This window comes from Musa acuminata, chromosome BXJ3-5, assembly GCF_036884655.1.
Source record: "Musa acuminata AAA Group cultivar baxijiao chromosome BXJ3-5, Cavendish_Baxijiao_AAA, whole genome shotgun sequence".
NCBI lineage: Eukaryota > Viridiplantae > Streptophyta > Magnoliopsida > Zingiberales > Musaceae > Musa > Musa acuminata.
Window position 1 is genome coordinate 40040207 of NC_088353.1, and position 12635 is coordinate 40052841.

Below are 12635 nucleotides of genomic sequence, written 5' to 3' on the forward strand. Positions count from 1 at the left end.
AATTATTTAAGAGAGTGAATAGGTTATGAAAACTTTGTGAATTAATAGGTTACAGTTTCAAACATATAATATATTATTGTATAAGTTGCTTGTTGAGGATTAAAATCTTACATTCTCACTAATGTTAACTTATGGCATTGTGGTCTTGTCCACTTCCAACTTCTGCTTGGTTGGGATGTCACAATGTATGTCCCAATATTGGAACCTAAATGAGTCTCTGAAGTCATGAATTGTTTTTATATATCATCAATTTTTAATTTTATTTCTGAGTTTTTTTTAGATATATCTAAAGCTAAACTAGCAATCTGCAACACACTTCTTGATCCAAGTGTGAATTTAAATGCACTACAGAATCTGAAACCCATCTTCAAATTCTCATACTGGATCTGGATCTTCAACTGCAACTGAGAGGTTGGATCCTCTCTCATCCCTGTTTCCAGTCATTGCACCATCGGCAATGGTTTAAAAGGGATCCAAACTTAATGCAGACAACAGAGAGATCAAAACTTTGATTTAAATGCCCACCTAATTTATTGAATGACATTAATATTGACTGTAAATGTTCAACACAGGCAATGGAACTCATTACATAGAGTTATTGTTAATCCCATTGCTAAGTAGTTCACATAAATATCAGCAGCAGTAGTTGTATATGATACATGAAGCCTCTTTGGTCCATCTCAAAACCACGAGAGCTGATACAAAAAAGAAGGAAAAGAGCAGTAGATCATCCAATTAGGCCTTCTCAAGACTGCAATCACTAGCAACACCAGCCATGATGCATCCAGTCCTCCCCACACTGCTGATGGTGCAGCTACACCCAGTCCCATGAACTGTGCAACTGGAAAAAAAGAAAGAGAATGACCATGGAATGGACAAAAAAGATGAAGAAGGAGGAGGAGGTGGTGGTGGAACAGAAGAGGAAGAAGAAGAAGGAGATTCAAAAACCATGCCTAAAGACCATGGTGCAAAACATGTTCAAAGAAGAAGAAGAAGAAGAAGAGGAAGTAGTAGCATCTGGTGGTGTCCAGTAGATATAACCAGGGCCAAGAGCAGCAGTAGTGGAAGATAGCAAAACAATGGATGCTACACTGCATGAGGACTGCAGGCTGCGCCATGCAAGTCCCCAGCTTTTAGTTCAGTCATCTCCATGGATATACCAGCAGAGCAGCATGGTGGCGCAGCGGCGCAAGATGTAGATCCTGGCCCGCTGCTCCTTCACGAGCGCCGCGCACCTGCCGGTGATTCCCCTCCTCGCCTTCCTCGGCCGGGCAACGGCGCACTTCCTGCTCTCAGCCATGGCTGATACAGACATGTGAGTGAGACACTGACACCGTTGTTCCTCTCTCTCTCTCTCTCTCTCTATACGATGAGGCTTAGGCCATGGCCGCAGGCACAAAAGTGACCCCGAGACCTCATCCTGCACAGATCCCCCATGGGCATTTATACGAAGTCAAACCGGATGCATGGGGGGATTCATTCAGGTAATGAAACGTGACGAAGAAGAAGGGGGGGTGAACATGGTCAGCCTGGTAACGTGGGGAGCTCAGTGTTGAATGGAGACATGGTGATGTGATTAAACTAGACTGGTGGTGTTCAGAGTGGGGCTTCTTTTTCTTCTCAGGATGAGTGTAGAGAGGCTTATCCTTGATATTAAAGTGGGGAAGGTAGCTTGAAAGGTGGAAAGATGCCGACGCAAGACGAAGCAACTTGGTACGTGAGGGGGACAAGTCTGCCGGTGGTTGACTCTCGTTTGGGTGGCACAGTTTGGTGGTATTCCCTTGCATCAGTCCCAAGCAAAGTAATACTTGGTTTTCTATATGATACGATTCATCTTCATCTACTGTTCCGATATGTGACATCCCAACACAGTGCTTGAGATTGGTTTTGGAAGCATCTAAAGATTTCATATGCGTATAAATATTAACATTATCATTCAAGAACATGAAACAAATAGGAGACATGTGGTGATGTAGCCAAGGATTATTATTATTATTATTATTTTCTCTCGGCTTCTGCTGATTTGATGAAATAAAATAATCACACTTATTGATCATAAATTCATGGTTTATCTTGAATTGATGGTTCTTTTTCTAGACTATCGATCAGTGGGGGAGCAAAGCCATGGGAATCAATCTGTGGGAGCAGCCCCTGAAGCTTTGTACTGTCATTCATGGTGAGTATTATAATCTCATTGTAGAGATGTGGATTCTGCAAAGCATGCATACAGATTGAATTCCACTGGATCCCACCAATCATAGCCATTAATTTAATAAGACTCATACAAATAATGCATATTTAATCAAGCTGTCCTTTGCACTTAAAAGAATGGAGAGCAATAAGAGACCAATTCACTGAAGCCTTTGGTAGTAGGGTCCAAAGGGGAAGAACAGATGAGTCATTGACCCTGTGAGATACACACATGTATATTGAGATCACCTAAAGAGTTGGAAGATTTGGAGCAGATGATCTAATTTGATCTGCCACCTGTAGATTTATTTCTACAGCTCATCCACACTTTCCACATGTCTGGCGATGGATTAATCAACTGTGGACAACAACATCTTCCAAGGATTGTAGTAGAAACTCTTGAGATTGAGATGTTCCTCAGCAGGCTGACTTCACATCCAATTTATATTCCCTCGCCCACAGTTGTATCAACTTGTCCCTCCATTTGGCTGATTGATCTAAACAATCTTTCTTGTTTTCCTAACTATTCTTCTCAGTTCAGCCTAATATATATATATATATATATTAGGCTGAAGTAATTTTCGATTTGATTTCCACCTTCTTTAATGATGGTGACATTTTAGTGATGATTCTTTTAGACATCCTACCAACATCTCAATCAATACATAGCACATGAATCATATTGTTTCAACAATCATACGGCGCATTTATTGTGTAGGACATTTAAATAGTAAAAAAATGAGCTAACTACATATTATGTCTTATGTTTAGATCCTATTAATATTATAAATTCTATACTTAAAAAAATTATATTAGGATCCTATCGTTTTAAAAGTAAAATAAATAACTCAATTTGTGTTAATATCGTCTACCGATAAAAAACATAACATGTGATATCACATAATAGACAAAAAGATAATTATATTATTTTTATTTTATATTTTTATCGATAAAATTATAAACGAAAAGAATATTAAAATTATCTTTTTTATTATTACTTTTATATCGATCAAGCAATATGATGATGTTAGGATAAATAAAATTATATTTTATTTTATTTTATTTTTATAATTATAAATATCATAATATAAAATTTTAAAATATAAAAATTATGATGTTAATAAGATTTAATTATAAAAAAATAATATGTAATTAGTCTTAGAAATACCTAATGATCCACAAACAATTGTTCATGAATCACCATTAACAAAATGATGAATCAAACATGCCTTTCTTTTTCGGTGAAAACAAGAAGAAAACAATTCATGACTGCTAATCGATTCTGCGAGCACACATGCCAACTTTACATATTACATTTACCAAAGTAATCAACATCTCATCATTAGTTCTCTAATCGATCCATTCTCTTAAGAAGTGAAAACCTCCATGTTGACTTCATTTGAAGATAATAATGAAGGAGCTCAAACTGCATCCTACGTATTTCTTCCAAGTTCATGATTGAATAGAAGCTATTCATGGTCAAACAGCAATCTACTTACTGGTCGTCATGCATTCATGAGCCAGAGAGAGAGAGAGAGAGCGTTACCGGTCATTCTCATGAGCCAGAGACTGATGCAGAGGTCTATTAGAGAACTCCTAATCACAGTAATCTGCAGGTAAACCTCATCTAAATCTAACGAAGCAGCATTGAACCCCTGCAGTTCCACACTCCTGCTCACGGAAACTGCTAGTTTTTGAAGGTCCAGATCCCGTGTCCTCTTAAATCCATCAAGCACGGTTTTGAAGTGGTACAATAGCGTCGGACCCACGGTCAATACGTGGATCCCACGAGTTCCGACCAATGGAAAGCTCTTCTATAGCGTTTGAAGCGGCCCGGAGAGGGTCCAGGCCCCTCGGCACGAAACCCGTCTTCTTTCCAGGGAACGTGGCTTTTATTTGATATGCTTGGCCTTGTGGGTTCCATGGGAAATGCCGTGGCTCCCGCATTCGACGGCTAATTGGAAAATTCTTTTATTAGCGTTGGTGATTCGGCTAGGACAGCCGATCCGGACCATCTCTTCTCTTCAAGCTCCCGTCGAAGTTATCGAAGCTGTTGGCCAAGCAAGGGCGGATGAAACAACACCAAAAGCAGATCTTTCCTGGCCCCCCCCTCTCCTGTTTCATCGTCTCGTCTCCCCCTCTTTATCTTCCCCTCGCCGCGTGGTCCTTCGCATCTACAGTTCCGTTCCCTCCTCTGTGATCGTCGGATATCCCCTCCTTCCTCCGGTCTCCCCCTTCGCTCCACAGTCGATTTGCTGAATGGCCAACGCGCTGGGGATCGTCTCGCCGTCCGTGCACTGCTTCCGGCGGAGGAATCGGGCTCCTCTGGGGCTGGACGGATCCGAGAAGAAGACGGCGCTCATCTGCTTGGCCGCCGCCGATGGCGGCGTCGAGGGCCGCGTCCTCGACTCTACCTCATCAAGGTCTTGCCGTCCGAGGTACGCCTTCGTCTTAGCCCGTTCTTGTTTTAATGCTTGTGGATGATTGCGATTTGGGTTGAGTTTCTACTTGATGGGGTTTATCTTTCGGAGGTACGCGAAAAATTGCTTCATTTTTGGTGAGAGAGCATAAAGATTTATAGTTTTGCAAAATAATTTTCTTTGATCGAATTGATGCCGAATAATGTTCATCTCAAGATGTTCTGGAAGGATCAGACATCAATATAGGGATCTTCATGAGGCAGAATGGTTCTAAGTAGGCAACAATGACACAGGTAGTACCACTAGACGAACCTAGTTGTTCATCGATTGCACTCTAGTTAAAAAGAAAATTGATTATGCTGAAATAGGTTTGCCAGGAAACCAGCAACAAGTACTATGGAGAACCGCCTTAGCTAGGAGGAAGTAGCCAGGCGGCCAAACTCCTTCAGAGAAGGCTTTATGGAAGGTCCGAGTGTATTAATGGGTGATTCACCAACTTACGGTTTGTGCTTGTGGAATGTTTACCAAATTTTCAAGCTTGATATCAAAGTGTTGTCTTGAACCTTATTAGCTACTCCCGTTTGAGTATGAATTGCCAAATAGTGTCATGGAAACGAGATAATGTAGCTTAGTGAAAGATTAGGGCTCCACGAATAGTCGGCAGAAGCAACCTGGTGATTCTTGAAAGGTGACTAAAAGGAAAGCATGACCTCCTGACAGCATAAAAAGAGACTCCCAAGATAGGTTGATCCACCCTTATTGTGGATGACTTAAGAAGAAGGATCAATCATCTTATTTCACTTTATGGTCTCACTTGTGGTTAATATGACTGGAAAAGAAAATATACTATCTACTTTTGCATGAAACTCTCTCTTACCGTACTATTGCTAGTAATTATCTTACTTTGGTCTAATACATTTTTTTTTGGGAACATGGTCTTCAGATCCTCTCTGTTTCACAATATTGTTGGATTTACTTCAGAATTATTATTATTTTATTTACTTCAGTATACATTATTTTCGTTAAGGTCAAGTATTACTTGTTTTTGTGCATGACCTCAATGCATTGTGCACATACACACTGACTTTTGTGTTTTTGTTAATTAGGGGTTTACTTTTCTCTGGTGCCCTAATTTTATCTTCCATAAATATCTTTTGAAACAAAAGAGTATTTTTATGAGTAATTGAATATGCATTGAAAACTATGGATCCATGGCAGTCGAACATGCTTTTCAAAACCATATATCCATTCTAAGAAAGGAAAATTTGCAGAGTTGTTGGCATGGGCTCCAAACTTGTTGGATGTGGATCAGCTGTCCCGAAGCTTCTTATTTCCAATGATGACCTTGCACAAATTGTTGAAACCTCAGATGAATGGATTTCTGTTCGGACAGGGATTCGTAACAGACGAGTTCTTTCAGGTATTGGGATATGCAGTCTTTTCTATCACTGTCAATGATTTTGTTTGTTACATGTTCATATGCAGTCTTTTCTATCTGTACAAAGAGTATTGGGATTGTCAACAATGATTAGTCTCAAGAAAAAAAATAATAGTAGTAAAAGCTGAAATGGAGAAGAAATTTTGCTTAAGACTTCTACAGGTCCCATGTTGCTTCTCCAATAAGCATGTTTTTCTTTCTTCTTCAGAGGGCAGCCAAAGGCCAATCTTCCTCATGTAAGCAAGCTATTATGATTTGCATGATTCTATTTGTCTAAGTTCTCCAAAAGAAAGTCCATTTTAATAGTTTGGAGGAGAGCTTTTATGCAGCTAACATAAAATAAACGGTCAGGATGAACAAAATCAAACAGTTAAAGGGCGATTGCTGAATGTAACTTGACACTGCAGAGCTTGCCACTTGAAAGTTTTTAAGTGTTTCACTAATGACTCTTAACTTATGGTTCATGTCAGGTAACTGAAACTATAGGTTACATGAGTTTTAGTGTTAGAATGTCAAATGAAATAGCAAAATTTAATCTTTAATTTTCTTTGTAGATCCCACAAATTGCATCACTATCAGTGTATATGATTATGAAAATTTTGCAGAAAATGAAACATTGGGTGGCTTGGCTGTAGCTGCAGCAAAAGGGGCTCTTCAAATGGCTCATGTAGAAGCTGAAGAAGTTGATCTTGTCATAATGTGCACATCCACACCGGATGATCTCTTTGGATGTGGTGCCCAGGTTTGCTGAATATTGTTTCTGAATGATTGTCCCAATATTTGTCATCTCTCTTAGATGAGAATTGGATTTAAACTGTTTGTCTTGGATCAAGTTCTTAAAAAATTGCATACTTTTGGAGACTTAATTTTAGATGGAAATGCCACATACTCTTTTGAATCATGCAACTCTCAATGTCACTGCATGTGTGGCCTCGGGTATCAGACTCCTTATTTGTTGTAATCTAATATAGTTTTAATTAAGTGTTGAAAGTTCTAGCTGCTACTGTGTTTTTTGTGTCCTGCTTTTACTATGGGAAGACAGAGATAATAAAATATCTGATTTCGTTACTTCTGTCTTGAGGCGATCTATAAACTGATTAGATTGTTGGAAAGTTGTGCTTTCTTGACTTTTTAACTTGTGTGGAACTCGCTTGTGCTTATACTTGTGAAATGTTTGCTGGTGCGTTTTTTTTTTTTTTTTTGCTTTGATGAATTCATCTTGTATATCCAAAATTCATTCAGTAATTTTCATCTTTCATCTCTTTTCTTGAGTAGTTTGGAAAAGTTTATTAATTTTGTTCCATCTTGAATGCTTATCTTGGTGAGTTACTTTATCAATTCTAATGCAAGGCTTTTGTCATCAGGCTGCAATATTCGGTTTAGCTCATCAAGTTATGAATATTAATATTGATTTTTCCTTATGTTTCTGCAGATATATGTTTAGAAACTTCCTTTTTGTATATTGTTCAGGTTCAAAGAGACTTGGGATGCAAAAACGCATGGGCCTTTGACATAACAGCTGCTTGTAGTGGATTTGTTGTAGGACTCATTACTGCTACTCGATTTATTAAAGGTATAGTTATTATTTATACCAAATTGTGGTTGTCGGCATTTTTATAGTTTATGGGACGACTTATGCTACTTCAACTGCAGGTGGTGGGTTTCAGAATATCCTGGTAGTTGGTGGAGATGTCCTTTCACGCTATGTGGACTGGACAGATAGAGGCACATGCATACTTTTTGGAGATGCTGCTGGTGCAGTGTTGGTCCAGGTAGTGTTTTAAACTTTTGATGGATGGCCTAATTCAACATATTGCATTATGCTCCCAGTGGAATATTACTTAAAAGAATAAGAATTCCACTACTTGTAAATTGACATTATCACACAAACTTCACACTGCTTAGGGATGAACTTGGAACGGTTACACCGTAAAAGTACTCCTTTCCACATTATATGCAAGTGCTGCTAAAAAAAGGTTGATTTTGTAATTTGTGGTAATAAGATTAGGATAATAGTTTGCAAGTGTCCTCTAGGGTGTGCAAGTTGACATTAACATAATTACAATATCAATAGTAGCTGAAAGTTTCCTTCTGTGCTCCTTTGATTTCTTTGAATGCTTGGTAAATCTTTGGATTTTCATTATTTCAAAAACATGCTATAAAAGTGGCATAAATGGTAATTGCAGTCTGTAACATGCACCCAATGTATGATTCTCTACCATATGGATGACGTAAGTGATCAATCTGTAAATATTTCTGCAGAATGCTACTTGCACAGAAGTCTCCATGTAGAATTTATCTGGAACTAAAGTCTGACACTTTGTTGATCTTAATATTGGCCATATAATGTGCTGTATGATTACTAAATGGAACACAACTATTTATAGTGAGTTCGAACTCTTTCTTCTTGTTTGCAATTCTCTGTTTTGTTGCAGAATCACCAAATTATGCCTGATATACAATTATATCAATAAAGAATTTCTTCTTGATTAATGCATAAATGTTTTAATCTTTTGATGGTTGTATGGAGATTTAAAGTTGCCAAGACACACATTGCAGGAAGGATTTCACCTGGAGTAAGACAAAAGGAAGATGCCAGAACATGATAGTCTTAGTATTTGTTCAGGGACCATGTTCTGTTCTCTGAACTTCTAGGAAATCAGTTTACTTTCCTAAGAACAAAAAGCTGATTGAGTGCTCAAAATTTAGCAACTTGCCTGGTGGACAGTTGATAAACTGTAGTTGCCATCAGTAGTCAGAAGAGATGAGAAAGGACCATATATATTAGAAAGGATGATGCGTCAATGAATGGCCTACCATTGAAAGATCACACGTTTGGTAGACAGGTGGTAGGGGTTTACACCACAAGATAAAAATTATCCCAATCATTATACAATGGCTGAGATCAAAATGTGGCTAAGGACACTAGCTGACACCTTGAAAAATGGCAAAGAACCAGTCAGGATCTTGCTTTCAAAAAACAAGAAGCAAGGTAAGGATAAGTGGCAAAGGTGGAATGTGGAATTTGATCTCGAAAGTGGGTAATGTTAAGGGAAAAATGTGGCTATGGGTCCCAGGATCTTCAACCAGTCAAGATCTTTTTCAACTATACCATCAAAATATCAGAATGTTAAGTGGTGAAAATAGATTCTATCCCATGACTTTGCTAACGATAGTCAAGATCTTTTCCAGCTGAGCTAGCTGGCACTCAAACCGTGAGTTAGCATAAGTGGTGAAAGAAATGTGGGTAATTTTAAGTGGTGAAAATGGTATTCAATTCCAAACCTTCCTACAACTAGTCAAGATCTTTACCACTAAGATTGAGCTGAAATGTGGGTAAGGGTAAGTGATGGTGTGATCAATCTCCCATAGTGGGTAACAATAAATGATGCAGTTGATTACATGACTCTGCTGTGTCCAGTCAAGATCTTTACTAGTTAGACCAGCTGGCATCTTCAACAAGAAAATATGAGAAGCGGTGAAATTGATATTCAACCATTAGGACCTTTCCTACAATGTTCAAGTTCTTTACCAGCTGAGCCGGCTTGTTTTGCTCATAATTATTATTATTTTTTCACTTTATGTTCTGCTACACTAGCATGCCTACAACAAATATCTGCCCTTTCTTTAATGAATCAGACTGAAATGCATCTAAGCTATGCGGATCTGATATCTTGAGGCCATCACCGTCCTTTATCATCTTAGTTGCAACATCTGCTTGAAAGGTTGAAGGTGGAAAGCCTTTAATATATGAGGGAAAATCGCTAGAAGTAATACAAGTGCAGTTTGTACAGCAATCATTTCATTTAAATATGTTTCTATGCATCTATAGAATTTTCTTCCTGAAATTTTTTATACCTTAATTTTGTTTATGTAGGCGTGTGGTAGTGATGAAGACGGCTTGCTTGGCTTTGACTTACACAGTGATGGCCATGGCCAAAGGTGTCAACGTTTTGCATAATGTCTTTTGAAAAAGTCATATTCTTGATCTATATATTCTGTTCATTAGTTTCATCCAAGTCACTGGCTGTCGTGTTTCATCGCAGGCAACTAAATGCTCCAGCCAAAGATGACCACAGCAACTTCATCTCAAACAATAATGGTACTTCTTTGTTTCCTCCAAAGAAAGCATCATATTCTTGCATCCAGATGAATGGTAAGGAGGTCTTCCGCTTTGCCGTGCGCTGCGTACCACAGTCAATCGAAGCTGCACTGGAAGAAGCTGGCCTCACTAGTTCTAGCATTGACTGGTTGCTACTTCATCAGGTAAACAGCTTCTGATAGCCCCAGATTCGCTGTGCATTCTCTAATATCTTAAAGTTGGTGGAAAATACCATGTGGCAGGCAAACCAGCGAATCATAGATGCTGTAGCCACCCGATTAGAGATCCCTTCAGCTAAGGTCATATCGAATTTGGCAAACTACGGGAATACAAGTGCTGCATCCATTCCTTTAGCATTGGATGAGGCCGTCCGGACTGGAAAGGTCCAGGCTGGCAACACCATTGCCACTGCAGGTTTTGGTGCTGGACTCACATGGGGCTCAGTAATCATGAGGTGGAAATGAAGCTTCCTCAAGGATGGAGGTAGAAGTTTGTTCGGATTGATATCCTCAACCTTGTGAACATCAATTTCCCTGAGCCAGCTCGGACTTTCACCCATGCTTCAGGTTGAAGGGATTGGTTCCTGTTTTTTTTTGTCCATGTTCTACTACCGATATCCTAAAATGGCTGTCTTTTTTTTGTCCTTTCATCAGTAAGATTGTTTTATCAGGTCAAATAACGAGAACCCCAGCATTATTTACTTTCCCTTGGCCACAATGGGGTACTGGACCGTGTGCTAAAGAACAGCAACCCCAAGTGCCATTCTACTAGATTTTGCTTCATCCCACCAGTGTGATGAAGCTAGCAATTCATAGAGTAGTATTGAATGGTTTGGTTCTTTTCACAGACACACTGCTGGTATCAGATGAAACCATTAAATTCTTTTTTGTGAGAATGGTGAAGCTCCATCGCTGATACCTCTGAGGTGCAAATCTGGGACTTGGCTGTTTGACACTTGTTGTTCTTACATCTTATTTGAAAAAATAATTTTTTTTTTTCAATGTGCAGTAAATCATGTGGGAACTTTGACTTACATGAATTGAGCAATTTCTACTGGTTGATAGACTTAACCACATTCCAATGTGGTGTGTCGTGCTCAGTGAATTTCACGTCTGCTATCCACTTCATGAGCAGGAACTCAGTATTATCACACATACAATTAAACCATTCTTGAGATTAGCAATCTCAGTCCCCACTATTATCTCTGCTAAAATTCTGGATACTAATCCTAATGTCTATCAGGACTTTTTAGTTGGTATCATCATCTCCCATCATGAAAATATTTGTTTGGTGTACACTAATGTCCATGATTACATGTGTGTGTATATATTATTATTATTATTATGATTATGATGATGATTATGATTATGATGATGATAATAATAATAATAATAATAATAATAAAGTCATAAAATCATAAATTTTTAATTATTTAGGATCGACAACATAGATTCTTTTGTTGGGATATGTAAAACACTACATGTTTAGATAAGTCGATAATACTTAAATAGTTATTTATAATTTTTACTAAGATCCTTTTAAATCTTTCTCTATCTTTTCTCGTATCACTAATATTAATTGTTTCACTAAATCCGATTATCGTATCTAGAGATCTCCTTAGCGCATGTCCTTTTCATCTTAAATAATATTCTCTTATCTTATTTTATTACGAAGTAATATATATTTATTTACAAATAAAAGTATTTTTTATTATATCTTTCTTAGTAACTCCACACAGCCATCTCAACTTTCTCATTTTGTCGATATAATTTTTTTGTATATGTTTTTTCTTAGTTGTCTAATACATGGATCCATAGAGCATTATTCATCTTACAATTGTCTTATTTTTCTTTTTAATTTCAAAAGTATTTGATGATCGCACAAGACTTTTGATACCCCTCGTCATTTTAATTATCTTATTTATATTCTATAAATAATACCTTCGTTGATCTCTTCATCTTATTGAATAATTGATCCAAGATATGTAAAGCTTTTACTTAAAGAGACTTATTGCTATCCAATTTAACTATATTCTCTTGCTTAATTCTATAATTACTAAATTATATTTTATATATTCAATTTTAGTCTTACTTAATCTAAAACCTTTAGTTTCTTTAGTTTATCTTTATAACTCAAGTTTATAATTAATTATACTTAGACTCTTAACAAGTAAAATAATATCATCAGCAAATAACATACACCTAAGAAGTCTATCATATAAATTACTAGTAAATTTATCTATTCTCAATGTGAAAAGATAATGACTTAATGTGAATTCTTAGTATAATCATATGCTAATAGAAAAATGCACTAGACATACTCCATATATTTCTAATATTAGTAGATACATTATCATACATATGATTAATAACATCAATATAAATATAATTAATGGATACTTATTTTTTTTTAAACCCATCATGATATATCTCTTCTCTAGGAAATCTACTATAGGCTTTAAAAATCATATATATATCTTTTTTTT

At 37.3% G+C, this 12635-nt stretch overlaps 2 protein-coding genes across 3 annotated transcripts; one reads left to right on the plus strand and one right to left on the minus strand.

The window, feature by feature from the left end:
- Positions 1-513: 513 nt before the first annotated feature.
- On the minus strand, positions 514-1610 carry LOC103985539 (small polypeptide DEVIL 19-like). The gene has a single exon (XM_065150466.1). It carries the CDS (start codon positions 1313-1315, stop codon positions 1139-1141), a length of 177 nt encoding a protein of 58 aa, XP_065006538.1. The 5' UTR covers positions 1316-1610; the 3' UTR covers positions 514-1138.
- Positions 1611-4239: 2629 nt separating this feature from the next.
- Positions 4240-11137, plus strand: LOC103985538 (beta-ketoacyl-[acyl-carrier-protein] synthase III, chloroplastic). Of its 2 annotated transcripts, XR_010496832.1 has the most exons (9): positions 4240-4628; positions 5882-6030; positions 6654-6790; positions 7519-7621; positions 7702-7820; positions 9926-9990; positions 10095-10314; positions 10393-10716; positions 10804-11137. XR_010496832.1 is itself a non-coding variant. In XM_009403264.3 (8 exons), the coding sequence occupies exons 1-8, from the start codon at positions 4450-4452 to the stop codon at positions 10612-10614; spliced, it is 1194 nt and encodes a 397-aa protein (XP_009401539.2). In that variant the 5' UTR covers positions 4240-4449; the 3' UTR covers positions 10615-11137. The 2 variants fall into 2 exon arrangements, 1 of the variants encoding a protein (XP_009401539.2); XM_009403264.3 differs by having other exon boundaries at positions 10393-11137.
- Positions 11138-12635: the final 1498 nt, after the last annotated feature.

Excerpts from the sequence above, each read along its gene's own strand:
- LOC103985539 (XM_065150466.1), bottom strand. The coding sequence starts at position 1,315 with ATGTCTGTATCAGCCATGGCTGAGAGCAGGAAGTGCGCCGTTGCCCGG.
- LOC103985538 (XM_009403264.3), top strand. The coding sequence starts at position 4,450 with ATGGCCAACGCGCTGGGGATCGTCTCGCCGTCCGTGCACTGCTTCCGG. Across the intron at positions 7,622-7,701 it reads TGCTACTCGATTTATTAAAG|GTGGTGGGTTTCAGAATATC; the intron begins GTATAGTTATTA and ends CTTCAACTGCAG. Across the intron at positions 9,991-10,094 it reads AGTGATGGCCATGGCCAAAG|GCAACTAAATGCTCCAGCCA; the intron begins GTGTCAACGTTT and ends GTTTCATCGCAG.